The sequence below is a fragment of the Orcinus orca genome, chromosome 9 (assembly GCF_937001465.1).
Source record: "Orcinus orca chromosome 9, mOrcOrc1.1, whole genome shotgun sequence".
Lineage (NCBI taxonomy): Eukaryota > Metazoa > Chordata > Mammalia > Artiodactyla > Delphinidae > Orcinus > Orcinus orca.
In genome coordinates this window covers 41614464-41633460 of record NC_064567.1, presented here as the reverse complement: position 1 = coordinate 41633460, position 18997 = coordinate 41614464, and the positions used below count along the sequence as shown (strand labels likewise).

At 39.3% G+C, this 18997-nt stretch overlaps 1 protein-coding gene, 1 long non-coding RNA gene and 1 other non-coding gene across 8 annotated transcripts in view; 2 read left to right on the top strand and 1 right to left on the bottom strand.

Moving 5' to 3' along the window:
* The window catches only part of HERPUD2 (HERPUD family member 2), a 41560-nt gene extending 26041 nt beyond the window's left edge, over positions 1 to 15519 (bottom strand). For 2 of the 3 annotated variants that reach the window (XM_012533049.3, XM_012533051.3), the window contains exon 1: positions 15371 to 15503. Coding sequence is in view for 1 of the 3 variants with exons in the window: in XM_049715223.1 (XP_049571180.1) it covers positions 15371 to 15517 (147 nt within the window). In the remaining 2 variants the exon portion in view is untranslated. Of the gene's footprint in view, positions 1 to 15370 lie in introns of all 3 variants that reach the window. The other variant, XM_049715223.1, reaches the window with a different exon arrangement.
* On the top strand, positions 3683 to 3789 carry LOC117201385 (U6 spliceosomal RNA). The gene has a single exon (XR_004483403.2). It is a non-coding gene; the product is annotated as a U6 spliceosomal RNA (small nuclear RNA).
* A 962-nt stretch (positions 15520 to 16481) lies between the features above and the next one.
* The window catches only part of LOC117201347 (uncharacterized), a 95458-nt gene continuing 92942 nt past the window's right edge, over positions 16482 to 18997 (top strand). For 3 of the 4 annotated variants that reach the window (XR_004483355.2, XR_007479429.1, XR_007479428.1), the window contains exons 1-2: positions 16562 to 16693; positions 18227 to 18288. This is a non-coding gene — a long non-coding RNA (uncharacterized LOC117201347). Of the gene's footprint in view, positions 16694 to 18226; positions 18289 to 18997 lie in introns of all 4 variants that reach the window. The other variant, XR_007479427.1, reaches the window with a different exon arrangement.

The following is an 18997-nucleotide window of genomic DNA, read 5'->3' as shown; positions in this document are numbered from 1 at the left end:
AAATTAAAGACAAAGAAAAATTACTGAAAGCAACAAGGGAAAAATGACAAATAACATACAAGGGAACTCCCATAAGGTTAACAGCTTATTTCTCAGCAGAAACTCTACAAGCCGGAAGGGAGTGGCACAATATATTTAAAGTGATGAAAGGGAAGAACCTACAACCAACAACACTCTACCGGCAAGGATCTCATTCAGTCAACAGAGAAATCAACAGCTTTACTGACAAGCAAAAGCTAAGAGAATTCAGCACCACCAAACCAGCTCTACAACAAATGCTAAAGGAACTTCTCTAAGTGGGAAACACAAGAGAAGAAAACGACCTACAAAAACAAACCCATAACAATTAAGAAAATGGTAACAGGAACATATATATCGATAATTACCTTAAATGTGAATGGATTAAATGCTCCAACCAAAAGACACAGTCTCGCTGAATGGATACAAAAACAAGACCCATATATAAGCTGTCTACAAGAGACCGACTTCAGACCTAGGGACACATACAGACTGAAAGTGAGGGGATGGAAAAAGATATTCCATGCAAATGGAAATCAAAAGAAAGCTGGAGTGGCAATACTCCTATCAGGTAAAATAGACTTTAGAAAAAAGAATGTTACAAGAGACAAGGAAGGACACTATATAATGATCAAGGGATCAATCCAAGAAGAAGATATAACAATTATAAATATATATGCACCCAACATAGGAGCACCTCAATACATAAGGCAACTGCTAACAGCTATAAAAGAGGAAATCGACAGTAACACGATAATAGTGAGGGACTTTTAACACCTCACTTAAAACCAATGGACAGATCAGTGAAACTGAATATTACTAAGAAAACACAAGCTTTAAATGACACATCAGACCAGACAGATTTAATTGATATTTATAGGACATTCCATCAAAACACAACAGATTACACTTTCTTCTCAAGTGCACATGGAGCATTCTCCAAGATAGAACACATCTTGGGTCACAAATCAAGCCTCGGTAAATTTAAGAAAACTGAAATCATATCAAGCATCTTTACCGACCACAGGCTATGAGATTAGACATCAGTTACAGGAGAAACAAACGTAAAAAACACAAACATGTAGAGGCTAAACAGTACGTTACTAAATAACCAAGAAATCACTGAAGAAATCAAAGAGGAAACCAAAAAATACCTAGAGACAAATGACAACGAAAACATGACAATCCAAAACCTATGGGATGCAGCAAAAGCAGTTGTAAGAGGGAAGTTTAGAGCAACAAGCCTACCTCAAGAAACAAGAAAAATCTCAAATAAACAATCTAACCTTACACCTAAAGGAACTAGAGAAAGAACAAACAAAACCCACAGTTAGTAGAAAGAAAGAAATCATAAAGATCAGAGCAGAAATAAATGAAATAGAAACAAAAAAATAAGAGCAAAGATCAAAGATCAATAAAACTAGAAGCTGGTTCTTTGAGTAGATAAACAAAATTGATAAACCTTTAGACAGTCTCACCAAGAAAAAGAGGGAGAGGACTCAAATCAATAAAATTAGAAATGAAAAAGGAAGAGTTACAATGGACACTGCAGAAATACAAAGCATTCTAAGAGACTACTACAAGCAACTCTATGCCAATAAAATGGACAACCTGGAAGAAATGAACAAATTCTTAGAAAGGTATAACCTTCCGAGACTGAACCAGGAAGAAATAGAAAACATGAACAGACCAATCACAAGTAATGAAATTGAAACTGTGATTAAAAATCTTCCAACAAACAAAAGTCCAGGACCAGATGGCTTCACAGGTGAATTCTATCAAACATTTAGAGAATAGTTAACACCCATCCTTCTCAAACTCTTCCAAAAAATTGCAAAGGAAGGAACACTCCCAAACTCATTCTATGAGGTCACTATCACCCTGATACCAAAACCAGACAAAGATACCTCAAAAAAGAAAATTACAGACCAATATCACTGATGAATATAGAATCAAAAATCCTCAACAAAATACTAGCAAACAGAATTCAACACACATTAAAAAGATCATACACCATGATCAAGTAGGATTTGTGCCAGGGATGCAAGGATTCTTCAATATATGCAAATCAATCAATGTGATACACCATATTAACAAAATGAAGAAGAAAAACCATATGATCATCTCAATGGATGCAGAAAAAGCTTTTGACAAAATTCAACAACCATTTATGATAAAAACTCTCCAGAAAGTGGGCATAGAGGGAAACTACCTCAACATAATAAAGGCCATATATGACCAACCCACTGCCAACATCATTTTCAATGGTGAAAAACTGAAAGCATTTCCTCTAAGATCAGGAAAAAGACAAGGATGTCCACTCTTGCCACTTATTCAACATAGTTTTGGAAGTCCTAGCCACAGCAATCAGATAAGAAAAAGAAATAAAAGGAATACAAATTGGAAAAGAAGAAAAACTGTCAGTGTTTGCAGATGACATGATACTATACATAGAGAATCCTAAGGATGACACCAGAAAACTACTAGAGCTGATCAATGAATTTGGTAAAGTTGCAGGATACAAAATTAATGCACAGAAATCTCTTGCATTCCTATACACTAATGATGAAAAATCTGAAAGAGAAATTAAGGATACACTCCCATTTACCACTGCAACAAAAACAATAAAATACCTAGGAATAAACCTACCTAAGGAGACAAAAGACCTATATGTAGAAAACTATAAGACACTGATGAAAGAAATTAAAGATGATACAAACAGATGGAGAGATATACCATGTTCTTGGATTGGAAGAATCATTATTGTGAAAATAACTCTACTACCCAAAGCAATCTACAGATTCAATGCAATCCCTATCAAATTACCAATGGCATTTTTACAGAACTAGAACAAAAAGTCTTAAAATTTGTATGGAGTCACAAAAGACCCCGAATAGCCAAAGCAGTCTTGAGGGAAAAAAACGTAGCTGGAGAAATCAGACTCCCTGACTTCAGAGTATACTACAAAGCTACAGTAATCAAGACAGTATGGTACTGGCACAAAAACAGAAATGTAGGTCAATGGAACAGGATAGAAAGCCCAGAGATAAACCCATGCACCTATGGTCAACTAATCTATGACAAAAGAGGCAAGGATATACAATGGAGAAAAGACAGTCACTTCAATAAGCGGTGCTGGGAAAGCTGGACAGCTATATGTAAAAGAATGAAATTAGAACACTCCCTAACACCATACACAAAAATAAACTCAAAATGGATTAGAGACCTAAATGTAAGACAGGACACTCTAAAACTCTTAGAGGATAACATAGGAAGAACACTCTTTGACATAAATCACAGCAAGATCTTTCTTGATCCACCCTCTAGAGTGATGGAAATAAAAACAAAAATAAACAAATGGGACCTTATGCAACTTAAAAGCTTTTGCAAAGCCAAGGAAACTACAAACAAGATGAAAAGACAACCCTCAGAATGGGAGAAAATATTTGCAAAGTAATCAACGGACAAAGGATTAATCTCCAAAATATATAAACAGTTCATGCAGCTCAGTGTTAAAAAAACAAACAAACCAATCAAAAAATGGGCAAAAGACCTACCTAAATACACATTTCTCCAAAGAAGCCATACAGATGGCCAAGAAGCACATGAATAGCTGCTCAACATCACTAATTATTAGAGAAATGCAAATCAAAACTACAGTGAGGTGCTCGCTTCGGCAGCACATATACTAAAATTGGAACGATACAGAGAAGATTAGCATGGCCCCTGCGCAAGGATGACACGCAAATTCGTGAAGTGTTCCATATTTTAAAAAAAAAAAAAAAAAAAACTACAGTGAGGTATCACCTCACACCAGTTAGAATGGGCATCCTCAGAAAATCTACAAACAACAAATGCTGGAGAGGGTGTGGAGAAAAGGGAACCCTCTTGCACTGTTGGCAGGAATGTAAATTGATGCAGCCACTATGGAGAATAGTATGGAGGTTCCTTAAAAAACTAAAACTAGAACTACCATATGACCCAGCAATCCCGCTACTGGGCATATACCCAGAGAAAACCATAATTCAAAAAGACACATGCACCCCAGTGTTCACTGCAGCACTATTTACAATAGCCAGGTCATGGAAGCAACCTAAATGCCCATCGACAGACGAATGGATAATGAAGATGTGGTACATTATTCAATGGAATATTACTCAGCCATAAAATGGAACGAAATTAGGTCATTTGTAGAGACGTGGATGGATCTAGAGACTGTCATACAGAGTGAAGTAAGTCAGAAAGAGAAAAACAAATATTGTATATTAACATATATATGTGGAACCTAGAAAAATGGTACAGATGAACCGGTTTGCAGGGCAGAAACAGAGACACAGATGTAGAGAACAAATGTATGGACACCAAGGGGGGAAAGTGGCAGGGGTGGTATGATGAACTGGGAGACTGGGATTGACATGTATACACTGATGTGTATATAATGGATGACTAATAAGAACCTGCTGTATAAAAAAATAAATTTTAAAAAAAATTAAAGATTTTGAAAATTCCTAGTCCTAAAACTATGAATACCAGTTTCAGAAATACAAATACTCATCAAACCTTTAAACCTAATAGCACATAATCTATTTAACCCAAAATATAGCCAATTGAAATAGCATTACTACAAGCCCAGAGGCTGATAATCCCTTTTCCCCATGTCCTAGTTTTTTAAAGCCTATACCCACTCAACAGAAAAGCTGGGCAATGGCTAAGCAAGTCCCTCAGCAGGATGAGGAAACAGCATGACCAACAGCACCCTGCAAAAGGTTTGCAAGAAGAAAAGACCACAGCATTCACCATTTGCACCTCTGGAAGAGCAATCAAGGTTTAGAAAATCCATTAAGAGGCATTTGTACATTTCATTCATATCTTTAGCCACTGTCCCTCTCCAGTGTCTTTTGCTAACTTTTCCATCCAATTCTAGAATTTAAGGAAGCTTCTTCAGCTAAGATGCAAATTTGCTTTTCTATCCAAGGCCTTTCGCTCCCTCTCAGACCCAGATCCAGATATCCAACTGCTTGTTAGACATCTTACACTTTCAAATATCTTTTTTTTTTTTTTGGCCGCGCCAGGCAGCATGCGGGATCTTAGTTCTTGGACTGGGGATCAAACCCAGGCCCCTTGCAGTGGAAGCACGTAGTCTTAACCATTGGACCACCAGGGAATCTCCACCTTCAGATATCTTAATAGGCAACTCAATATCAAAACATCTACAGTGGTTCTCAATTCTTGGTTACCCGGATCTTTCCTCTTGCTTGTTCCCTATTCCGTAACAACTTTCCACCAGTTGTTTAAGCCAAAAATCTGGGCATTATCCTCAATTTTTCTCTCACCTTGTCTAACATATCTAACCACCAGCAAATCTTACGGACTCTATCTCCAGAAGTCCCTCTCAGTCCATTTCTTTCCATCTCTATTGCCATTACCCTAACCTAACACCACCTTTCCTGAACTTCTGTAATAGCTTCTTAACTGGTCTTCACACTGTGTTCTACAGTCAGTAAATAGAGTGATCTTTTAAAAATGTGAATCACTCCTGTGACTCTCTAATGGATTCCTACCACTCTGGATTGAATTCTAATTCCACACCATAACCAGATGGTCCCAGCAGATCTGGTTTCTCTCTCTTTCCAACCTCCTCTGATCATAATCTTTCCTCCTCACTCACTAGCCAAACTGGCATTCACTTAGATCCCCAAATATGCCAAGTTCCTCCCCAACTCAGACATCCTACCTGCAACAGTCTCTCCCAGCTCTCGCAGGGCTAGCTCTTAACCATCTTTTGGGTCTTAGCTTTAAAGTGACCTCCTCAGAGAGGTCTTATCTGATTTACAAATTTAAAGTAGAGTATTTCCTTTCACACACCCGGTTAGTTTCCTTCATACCACAAGCCATAATCTGTAATTACCTGCACGTTTATTTCCCTAAGTGGTATATGAGTGCCAAGAATAAACAAGGGTCCATGTCTGTCTAGCTCATCCCCTTACTCCCGGAGCCTAGCACTGTGTCCTGCAGAGTAGATGCTAAATGCCAATTTATTAAATGAAGTGTTATGAGTCCAAAAGGGCTTACACAGATTTGGAAGACACACTTACTTGAAGTTCATTATATCAGTTATTTTACATGTAATCGTTAAGAATGGAAATGAAGTATTTAGTCTGTGAACCACAATACTAGTTTAAAACACTTGCTGGTGCTAAATTCATTTGGTTCATTTCTGCAAATGGTACTGATATTAGCATATTATTATACTATTGAAGGAGCAATCATATGTTAGTATCTTAGTATTAACTTTACTCTAAATTAATAGTCAACTTCAAGTAAACTTATATCTTTTCACAGCAAGGGGACATCAATTTTCAAAAAAGCAGAATATAACAAAATTACATGGTACTCCCCGAAAATACGTGAAGCAAAAACAAGTGTGGATGAGGATGTGAAGAAAGTAGAACTCTCATACATTGCTGGTGGGAATGTAAAATGGAACAGCCTCTGGAAAAGCTTGGGAGTTCCTCAGAAAGCCACCATATGACTCAGTATACATCCAATTCCATTCCTAGGTATATACCAAAGAGAACTGAAAACAACAAATCCACACAAAAACCTGTAAAGGAATGTGCACAGCAGCATTATTCATAATAGCCAAATAGTCGAAACAACTCATATGCTTTGATGAACGGATAAACAAAATGTGACATTTACATATAATGGAATATTATTGGGCCATAAAAAGTAATGACGAACTGATACATGTTATAACACAAATGAACCTTGTAAACATTATGCTAAGTGAAAGAAGCCAGACATAAAAGGCCATATATATTAGTTAGATTTATGTGAAATTTTCAGAATAGGTGAATACATATAGACGAAAAGTAGATTACTGGTTACCAAGGACTGGGGGACAGAGAATGGGGAGTGACTGCTAATGAGTATGGGGTGATAAAAATGTTCTGGAATTAGACAGTGGTGATGATTGTACAAATTTGTGAACTACTAAAAACCACTGAGTTGTACACATTAAAGGGCAAACTTTATAGTATGTGAATTATACCTTAATTTTAAAAATTGTTGCTTTAAACTGAATATTCAAATATCTTCAGATAATCAGAAGTAAAAGGAAAAAGAATTCTTTAATTTTACTTTGGGTGAAAACAGAGAAAAAGTTTTCATGTGCATAAATTAAGTAAGAAAATTTGAAATTTTTTCTACTAAAAAAATTAGTGAAAAAATTCAGTTTAAATATCAGTGAATTTAATTTAAATATCTGGAAAACCAGTGGTTAGACATGATAACAAACCACACAATAATCAACTGAATTTTCAAGTGGTTTGGATTATAATCTACAATATTAGGAAAATAACAGATTTTGAGATCTAAATTCAAATTCAGTTTAACTTGTAAAAGTGACACAATTTTATTTATCCAGACCTACTAACAGTATTTTATTTTATATTTTTTTGCGGTACGCGGGCCTCTCACTGTTGTGGCCCCTCCCGTTGCGGAGCACAGGCTCCGGATGCGCTGGCTCAGCAGCCATGGCTCACGGGCCCAGCCGCTCCGCAGAATGTGGGACCCTCCCGGACCAGGGCACAAACCTGTGTCCCCTGCATCGGCAGGCGGACTCTCAACCACTGCGCCACCAGGGAAGCCCCTAACAGTATTTTTTACCTTGATGAAAAATCCATTTCTGTATTAGTTAGGGTAGTAATGCTAGCTGCTATAATGAACCTCAAGATCTCAGTAGCTTAACACAATAAAAGTTCATTTTTCTCTCAATAAAAAATGTTACATGGTATCCTTTAAATATAAGAATTCAGAAGACTCAGGATTGGAAAATCTAAAATGAAGTACTAATTAAATTGTCAATGAAAATTTTCTTCTGTTAAGATACTGGCTACACAGATTAACATATAAATATACTTGACTACCTCTGTTAACAACACCACCATTCTTCCTGTTGCTCACATCCTATACATCCAATAGTCAGCAAATCTTAATAGGTACAGTACTTTACCATCTCCCCTGCTCCACCCTAGACGAAGCCTGGTGATATATGGTAGAGCAGAGGCAGCTAAATTACCAAGTTGGAAACATTCTGTTGGCACTCTGAGTAGCCCAGAGACAAAACTATACCACTCCAAATAAACAGCTGCTTAACCAGCTGGCCCAAAAACTCTGCTACCCACTTAACAGAGGTTGCTAAAAACCAAGGTGAGGAAAGCTCACCTGCTAGTATAATATGCAAAAATAAATCCTAAACTGGGGAAAGATGTTTTCTTTCTAAAAGGTTTACATATATTTTATCTAAAGTGTCTGACTTTTTAATGTTTATTTAACTAGACAGCAAAAACAGATAAAATACCATGTATCCCTAATGTACTTAAAATATTCACAAGAGTCTAACAGATGAGTTTACAAACCGAACAATACTTTTATATTTCTGGAAAGTCACCTAGTTGGTATCAAAAGATTAGATTTTTTACGTGAAGGACTAAATGGGTCTTTCATAATTATGAATGGCTTAAAAAAATCATGTCCTTAGTATATCCAACTTCAACATAATTAAATAGCTCAGTAAAAGCAACGGTTAACTTACATATTAGTGCAAAGAACTACAGCCCAATTTCTTTTAAAGTGGTAATTATTAACATTTCAGTTCTTATATACAGTTCAGCCATAAGTGTCAAACAGCTTTAAAGACCTGGTTCTCTGCACAAAATATCGTTTCTGTGGGAAATGAATCCAGTGAATTTGTACTGAACATATCTCCCTCCCACTCCCACTAAATCCACCCAATCTAAAGCCTCAGGAAATTCAGAAACATGTAAATGCAAGCAGAGCTTACCCAAACTGCCTCTACCTCTTATGCCCTTGCAACAACAGTAAACAAAACCAGCTTACAGAGCTTACACAACAATTTCCTCTGGAACTCCAAAGGGACATTCCCTGCTTAGCTGTTTCTACTGACAGGCCAAATCAGGTATACATACAACAGAGATGCCAAAATACATGACTGCTATGGTTCATACAAACAAGCAGGAAATGTGAAAAGATAGGGCAAAGCAATGTACTTGGAAGTCTTAAGATATTATGTTCCCATACCTTCCCTATAATTTATCAAAATAAAAATAACCACACACTAAGCTGACATGCATTAGAATGGTATTAAGACTGTGTTACCCATTCATCTGTAGCCTTTAGATGACAACCCATCTAAACACACACGCCTTTTTACAGTCCACTTACTTCTTTTTAATTTGCAAGTATATAACTGAGCTGGCCAAATCCCTAAATGCCTTTCTTCATCTTATTATATATAACCATCATATGGTTAAGACCTGAGGCTTGCCAAGTCAGACCAACCTGGGTACAAATTCCGATTCTACTACCTAAAGTTCTATGACCTTGGGCAAAAAAATCACCAAGCCTCAGTTTCCTCATCTATAAAACAGAGCTGATAACAGAACTCACAGCGTAAGCTGTCTATGAAGAATAAGTATGATAAACATATAAAGTGCTTACCAGAATGCCTGGTATACATAGCAACATCTTAGTAAACGGCAGTTTAAAATCACAGCACCAAATATGACAGTTAAGTAAAAGCATTTAGGGGCTTCCCTGGTGGCAGAGTGGTTGAGAATCCTCCTGCCAATGCAGGGAACATGGGTTCGAGTCCTGGTCCAGGAAGATCCCACTTGTCGCGGAGCAACTAAGTCCATGCGCCACAACTACTGAGCCTGTGCTCTAGAGCCCGCGAGCCACAACTACTGAAACCCGTGCGCCTAGAGTCCGTGCTCCGCAACAAGAGAAGCCACTGCAATGAGAAGCCCACGCACCGCAATGAAGCATAGCCCCCGCTCGCCGCAACTAGAGAAAGCCCGTGCGCAGCAACAAAGACCCAACACAGCCAAAAGTAAATAAATAATTTTTTAAAAAATCATCTTAAAAAAAAGCATTTAAGACCATCAAATCAATATCTATTATGTGTGGGAATTCCCTGGTGGTCCAGTGGTTAGGACTCCATGCTCTCACTGTTGAGGACCTGAGTTCAATCCCTGGTGGGGGAACTAAGTTCCCACAAGCAGCGCAGCGCAGCCAAAAACAAAATTATTATGTAAAGGAGAGAAACTTAAAGTTCTAAAAAAATCCTATTTTTAAAAGCACTGATGCATGATTAAACAAAACATTACCTTCGCAGTACTGTTATTTTCCAAAAAACACATTAGAAAAAGGCAAGGAGTTAAACAAAACAAATTTCAGTCAGCATTCATTTTAACTTTCCATCAACCTTTGACAAGAGACTTATAAAACAAAAATTATTTGTGTGTGTGGATTATAGCCCCTTTAAGTCAACAGTTCTGAGGTGGTTAAGCAAGCAAATTTTAAAACTGACCTGCTTACTTATGCTAAATGAAGTAAGTCAGACAGAGATAAATACCGTATGATATCACTTATATGTGGAATCTAAAAAATAAAACTAGTGAATATAACAAAAAAGAAGCAGACTCACAGATACAGAAAACAAACTGTGGTTATTAGTGAAGACATGGAAGGGGGAGGGGTAATAAACAAGTAGAAGATTAAGAGGTACAAACTATTAGGTATAAAATAAGTTATAACGGGTATATTGTACAACACAGGGAATATAGCCAATATTTTACAAATTTTTAAAAAATGACCTTCCTAAATAAGGTAATAGAGAATTACAAAAATAAGACAGATATAAACCTCAAATTATATTATGAAGGCTACTTCCACTGACAATGAAAGTAAGACTTCCATCTGAACTGTAGGCAATTTGGTTATAGAATGTTATATTCTCAGAATAGAATCTATGCAATTGGTTCTATTCCTATTTCTTTAATTCTAACAAATCTCAGAGCAAGGGCACTATTTGAAAAGGTGCCAAGAGAGAGGAGGTCTATCCAGAACTGAGGGACATGTTCAACGGTCATTTTGACCTCAAGACAACAATGGGAAGCAAAAGGATACAAGCCCCAGAAAGGTTTGCCTTCAAAACTGAATTCAGGGTGAGTCAGGTCCATCGTAGTTATTGTTTGTGTATAAGAACAAATAGTAAGAAACAAGATAATGAAAAAGGTGCCTAACTGGATTTAGAGGTTCTTATTTTTTATTTTATTTCTTATTTATAAAGTTTTCTCTAAGATAGTCCATTCTACTGGATAACATTAAGTTCAACCATTTTGATTTTTACATACCTAGTAAATAAGTCTAAACTAGACCAAAGTCTGAAACTACTCAAGTAAAAGTGGCCCTCTTGATATCTTCACCCACTAGCAGTAATTACCTAAATTTCAGAATAATTATTTCACACTACAGGCCAATTTTAGGAACTGAAAACCTAAAGTCATGAAGTGATGACAAATGTCATATTAGAATATGATTCACAATTATATACACTATCAACATGAAATGGTGCACTCCCCAGTTCTTAAACCAAGTACCAAACCAATTATCAATACCATTCAAAGTTAAACAAAACTCCACCAGAGCTCAGTTTCACACCTGAGGTTTTTAATAATGACTTTGTAATCTTCTGTGTAAATGTGGCAATTGCCTTGCTTCCTAACTAGAAAACACTTTCCCCTTTTAGCCCATTATGGAGCTATAATCCTTTAACATAGTACTATACTACTAAGTACTATAATAATATAAAGCATTTAGAATCATCAGTGCAACAACAGCTGTGAAAGAACAGTTAAAAAAAAGAAAAGAAACTATGATCTAATCTGATTAAAACTTATTAACTCTTTAAGAAAAATGTCCCTGTGAATCTCTTCTTAAAACAGCTACACATTCCCTTACCCTCACTCCAGAGTGGACCATTCCCTTCCAGTGCTCCTACAGCACTCAGTATATCCCTCTTATATAACACTAGTACATAATATTGTAGTTATTTACTTATATGTCTGTATCCCCCACTAGACCTGAGCTTTTTAAGAGCAAAGGACTCTTACCACCTTTTTGCTTAGTATGTACATAGACCTTCAAATGCCAGGTCAATAAATTCCTAATTAAATAAATAAATGAAGCCCAAGAAAGTGTGCTTTGGAAGGAGGGGTATATTTGTGGTGGGTTTATTGAGGGGAGGGGAGGTTGAATTTAAAATATCCATGCAAATGGAGATTATCTGTGATTAAATGAAGTCAATATCTGACCATAAAGCTAAAATCTTAAGATTTTACACACTGTTGCAGAGTTTAGCCAGAATTCCATTAACAGCATGTAGGCATGTGACCTATCCTTGTAGAGATCCTAAAAGAACAACTTCAAATCTCCATTCTTCTCCCTCCAGCAGCTCTCATTTATTTTCCTAGAAGCCACCGTCCACAGGGATCAAGGCCCTCTACCTCCCCTGACCCATCAGATGCAATAAGAGCAGTGTCTACGAACTGTTCTACTTCACGCTGGGGAACACTTGCTTCTACCAGGCACTAAATCCTTCTATGCTTCCAAGTCCACCCACCTCCACCTTTCTCATGCGCAAGGAATCAGGCATAAGAAATGATCTGTTAAACACCAAACAGCACTTGAGACACTTAAAAACAGAATCAATGTTAAGTAGTCATTGTGGGGGGTCATAAGAATCTAAGCTTCCTTTATATTAAATCAACAATATAATATTGCTTATATTGTTAAATTTCTCCATTCTAAATAACAACTTTACAAGTAAACTTTAAGGACTCCAATTCCTATGCTGAGGACTACCTATGGCTTTGGAGTATCAGTAAACAGTTGGTCTGTTAAACAACTGTGATACTTCAAATCAGTTCTAAGTGATAAAAAAAGCTAGAATGTGAGTGTGTGAATAACCTTTCAAAGTTTTCAGTGAAGTTCTATGAAAATAAACACATGTGCGCTTCACTGGTGGTGCAGTGGTTAAGAACCAGCCTGCCAATGCAGGGGACATGGGTTTGATCCCTAGCCTGGGAAGATCCCACATGCCACGGGGCAACTAAGCCCGTGCGACACAACTACTGAGCCCGCACCCTAGAGCCCGCGAGCCACAACTACTGAAGCCTGTGCGCCTAGAGCTGGTGCTCCGCAACAAGAGAAGGCACCGCAATGAGAAGCCTGCGCACCGCAACGAACAGTAGCCCCCGCTCGCCACAACTAGAGAAAGCCCTCACACAGCAACGAAGACCCAATGCAGCCAAAAATTAAATAAATAAATAAATAAATTTATTTTTAAAAGAAAGAAAAGAAAAGAAACACATGTACACCATCCCCACCTTCATTAACCTAGAAATAAACTTCAGATATTACAATTCACTTGGAGAAAACTTGCTGGAAGAGGAAAAAAGGTTTGCCACAAGGTTAGGTAATTAATAGGCTGCAAATTATTTGGTATACCTTCCAAAAGTGCCTCCGGTGTGTACTAGAAGCAAGCAGCTTAGGAGGGCCGGGTGTAGTGAAGTTTGCAACTGATCTGTCCTCCAGCAGCTGACTGATCCACATGGGCACTGATAGCACTCCACTGAGATAAGTGCTAAGATGGCAGAACTCCTGCCAAAAACAGGCTTATCCCAGGAGCAGGTAAGACAAATAGGGTTCACACTCCTCTCTTACTTTTTAAAAAAGAAAAAGTTTCAGAAAAGTGATAACTCTTGTTCTATCACAGTGCGAACCAAGTCCCTTTTGGTTTAATCATATAATGTAAAAGATCCTCACATAAGTATACACTTGAACATATAACTAAGTACTTAGATATATGCTCAATAATGTACTTAGGAATGGCTATGTTATGAACACTACTATGGAAGTCTAAAGCTTTCAATTCTGCCTATCCTGAAAAGCTATTTTCTACTTTAAAAATGTGTAAAATGAGTCATATGCAATAGGAAATCTTTTGTAAAGCAGAAACTTTTAAAGAGAAATTGTTACCCCTGTGTAAATCTTACCTTTCAAGAAAAGATTTGAATGAGAGTTCCAACTATTTTGTTCCAAGTACTTAAATACTTCAGGGTTTTTATTTCTCCTACTAAAAATATTTGTAATCAAAAAGTACTGACAAACATAGCTACTGCCAACTAAGAGTTGTTTTTCTAAACCACCTGTTTTTGCAATAACCACCCTATTTCTATAGCTATTCTAGAAGCCTAAATGCCTAACTAAACTTAATACTGTAACACTGAAACAGTCCTAATTCATTAACATCTTAATATAGATCAAATGCCTTCCTTACTTATTTGCATAAAACAAGTGTTAAGTAAAACCTAGAAAGCACAGTTGCCTTAATATAGATCAAGTGCCTTCCTTACTTATTTGCACAAAACAAGTGTTAAGTAAAACCTAGAAAGCACAGTTGCCTTCCAACACATCCTTGCTGCTGGCTTAAATTTGCCAGATGCCAAAAATATTTCCCACCCTAAAAATCCAAGCTTCTTCATTAATTAAAAAAAAAGGTTTAGTAATCACTGAAAACTACTTATTCAGGAATGAAATTTTTACACAATGGAGAACATGAAAGCCTAACTTTCATACACACTACACAACATTATACTTTTCTAAATTATTCCAAGATTTAGTTATCAACTGTGTTGATAACTTTCAAATCTAACTTTGGGGACAGATAGAGCCGTACTGTCTATTTTATTTATTACCTTTGCAATATCCAGATGTGATTCAGAATGAAAAACACTGCTGCAGTAATTTACAAATGGCTTTATGAAAGGAATAAAATGATGCACCAAATGGTGGGGGTGTGGAAGGACTGTTCTCCTCTAAATGAAGAAAATTTCTGTGTCCTCTACAGGAGGAAAATGAGAGAGGAAGGGGCAGAAGAAAGTGAATCTAAAACGTATAACTCTTTGCTTCTTGAAACATATATACTAGTGTGTAAAGTATAACTTTCATAGGGGTCACATACTTATTTCAAAATTCGCTCTTCAGCAATGAGCAAATTTCTGGGCCAGATGTTGAAAATAAAAAGGAATTTTAATCTAATAAGCAATAAAAGCTTGAGTATGTATTGCAGTGTTTATCTTTTTTTTAAAGGATGCACCTGTCATTCCCATTTTAGGTTGATGACTTTGAGTCCAAGGAAAACGGTCCTATTGTATGCCTGCCAATTCTCATGTGCCTTGATATTTCACTTACTAATAACACTTACTAATTAACTGGACCTCATCAGGAAGATATTAATGATGGTTCAGACACTCAAGAGAGTCGCATAACCTCCGAACGCAAAATACTTCGCAGTCAAAATACTTTGCAGTCAAAGAGACCTATTTGACTCAAGAGGGGTGGGGATAAGCAGGGAGTAAGGGAGTATATGACACGAAAATCTGCTGGCCAGAGCAGCTGCGCCCAGGTTTTAGACACTTACTGGTTTGCTAGGGTACACGTTAGACAGATGAGTTTTTAGTTTCCCCACGGTCCAGTTCAAGAAGCAGCTAATAGTCTGGTCACTGTATTTCTGATTCGGTGCTTTAATGATGAGGGTCACAGGAATCTCCATCCCATTTTGGTCCATGGTGCCTCCAAGGTCGAACAGAGTCAAAAGGAGCAGCAGTTAAGCCCAAATGAGCCGAGGTGGTTACTGCCGGCGCGGCTGGGATGGGGACGGAAGCGAATGGGTTCTTATTCCTTGTCCAAGTCAGTCACAAGTGCATCGGGCGATACAAAGGCCATTGCCGGTGCCAAGGATGATGGCCAGGGGCGGAGGCGGCGGCGGCGGCGGGGTCTGGGGGCCCGGCCGGGGGTGCAGTTTTCCCCGCCAGGTTCGGGCTCCGCCGGGCTCCGGACTGCAGAGGGAAGCCAAGGGGAGAGAGAAAGCGGTGAGAAGGTAGAGAGGGGTGAGGGCGCGACAGCCCGAGCCACCGCCCCGCCCCGCCCCGCCGCGACCCCTAAGCTGAAACGCAACAAGGCCCCGACGCGACGGCCCCGCCACGCGGGCTGGAGAAGGGGACGGGCCGCTCAGGGCGGCCAGCCGCGACAGGCAGGGCTACCTGAGAGATGGCTGCGGGGCCCGCCACCGCCGCCCTCCTCCCCCGGGCACGGCCACCGATCACACAGTACGGCCGAGCGTCCTCCGCGGCGGCCGCTCCCTTCCTACTGCTCGGCGGCGCCCACGGCCCGGCCCTGGATCTCGCGAGGCGGCGCGGCGGCAGCGGGAGAAGTTGGCCGAAGGGCTCTCCGCCTGACCCCTCCGGCAGGGCAGCTGGAGCGCAAGGCGGGGCGCGGCCGAGACGGCGACAGGTGGCAGGAGGGCGGGGACTAGAATAGGGGCGCCGGCCGCGAGCGCGCCTGTTTTGTTGTTGTTGTGAAGAAGGTCCGGGTCCCCTTTAAGCCGGAAAACGCAGGGCGGAAGTGCGTCAGGGGCGGCTCGCCCCCGCGCGCTGCCCTCCAGGTCCCGCCGCCGACCGCCCCTGGCGGCCCAGGGCGGCTGGTGCCGAGTTCTGCGTCGCCTCGAAGTTAGTCGGGCGTGTTGAGCCCGCCAGGCCAGGCCATTCGCTCCGCATTGCCTCCCCAGCGGTACTCGGACCTCCACTCGCTTCGCTGGCGTTAGCACATTCTGTTTTGACCACACCCGGAAGACTTGGGAAGTGTTCCTCATCCTTAGAGCTGTCTCTTCAAAAGTTAGTGTCCTCGCTGATGCTCAATCAGACTTCTGACCATAATTTCTTGTGTCGACTGTCTGCAAAGCACGGTACCTGGAGCTTTGGGGAAGGAGGGACTGGGGGTACATTGCATAAGGAGAAGGCTTTCAGTCTACCTCTACTTTCCGTGTGACCCTGGCTAACCTTCCTGAGCCTCAGTTTACTTCTGTAAATGGGGACGGTAATGGCCACCTGACTGTGTGCTGTTGATTAAATGAGCTATGTAGGAAAGCCATCTGGTACAGTTCTGGCGTATATCAGTCTCTCAACTAACTATTAATTTCCATGTATTTCCTCTCCGTTTTCTCAAAAGTTGGCAAGTGTTTGTTTACTGAGCACCTACTGTGTGTTCAGCACAGTGGGAGATGAAGACGGTTGGCAGTGTTATTTTCTGGTTTATGGTTTACACGTGGGAACGCGAAGTTTCAGGCTATTGCCCAAAGCCGACTTACTCTCCATTTTCTGCACAGGTTTAGGAGTCAGTGCAGTAAGTTGAGATGTGCATTTGCACAGGTCCAGGCTTCCACTTATAGGTGAATACAAGCAGATAATGTAGGGGGCTTTGGAGACCTGGTCTCTTCCCCTCTCAGCTGCAGAGGAGTTAGTGAAAGTTAGAGACCAAGAGGAAATTCTTCCTCTCAACAGCTAGTGCCCCAGGATCCCTTACACCCTCTCCTCCTTCACCTCTTTCTTTGTGATAGGACACCTACCATATCTTAGCCATACCCTCTCAATGCTCTTCTAAAATAAGAGTGAAGTTTCCTTTATTTCTTGTCATGGAATGAGAACAGTTTACTATGACTTGGATTTCCTGTAGCAGACCCTTTTTCTACCTAGTATCTAGTCATCTTAATAGTACCTTAACTTAATTCTAGCTACAAGTACTTTTTCTAGCTCCCTTACATCTAGCAGCAGCCATTCGACACACTTGTAGCCCATAAGATGAAAGGTGAAGTTGCTACTGGGGCTTCCAGGGGAGCTTTCAGATGAACATGTTCTGCAGACCAGAGCTCATCCTTGCCCTCTACACCTGTCTTTCTTACTGGAGGAATGTGATGCTGGCAGTGGGGCAGCCACAGCTCAGTCCTGAAGCAACAAACAGGAGAACAAAGGCCTGTATTACAAGGATCGCAGAACAGAACAATTGAAAGAGGCTGAATCCTTTATAGCATAAGTGTGCCACCATATAAGTCCCAAGCTGTCTGCTCTAAGAATTCTTTCATGTCCAGTTCCTGTTTAAGGCAGGAGGAAGTCTCCCCAACCGCAACTGCCACAAGCACCACCACCCAAGCCTGCGGCTCCTGTCACTTATGCCTGTGACTCACACTTCCGGGAACCCCTTAGAGTAATGTGGTCATCCCCCTTGGCACTCTGAAATGTACATTATTAATGAGATATATATTAATATTGACAGAATGTGCATTTCACTGGATAGACACTACTTAAAGTAGAGTTCATCAGAGGTTCACTAACATGGACAAAATCATTTTAAAATGTAATGAACATTCAAGAATTTGAAATATATGAGTATAAAGATGATAGAGTATCTGACAGAAATGATTTTTTTTTTTTTTGCTTTACAGCCACCTGAATTAACAACCTAAAAATGCTTTTGATGCTGTGGAACTTGCCCACAATAAAAACAGTATGTAAATATGATCCCATTTTTGTTAAATTACGTGTATGTGTTTATAGAAAAATGTATGAAAGGGTAGTCCCTAGACTATTGATAGTGTTTAACTTGGAATTTGGAGTAGGAAAAACAGCATGGAGGGGATGCAAGATAGCAGTTACTTAGAGGCTGCTGTGAGCTGTTTGTTGTTCTTTGTCCGTGTTGCACATAAGAAGGGGAAATGTGAAAGAACAACTACACATCTCAGTTACCATTTGCTACTTAAAGACAGCCTCTAATGAGAATGCTTAAGGGGAGGATGCTAATAGATAATAAAGGATTTGTGATTGTTAAGGCCAAATCTACTTTAACAATATTAACTGTTCAATACACATAATTTTAGTAGCTAGTTCAGTACTTCAGGGTGATTTCTGCCAATGGAGTAACTTTCTTTGTTGACAAAGTAAAATACGTAAAGAAAATTATTTGTAAATAATAAAACTGATTTCCAGTATTTGTGGGATATTTACTTCTAATTCTTTTAATTGGGAAGGAGGACAGCTAGAAAAGCTTATATTGACTCCTTCTGTGAGATTCCAGTTTCTTTTAAAATTTTAAAGAAAATAAAGTGCTTATTACTGAGCTTTTCTTACTAAAATTTGGAATACCTTCCAGGAAGGTAAAATACTTTATGATGTTGAATAATATAGTTTTCAGTGTTTTGGGTTTTTTGTTTTTGTTT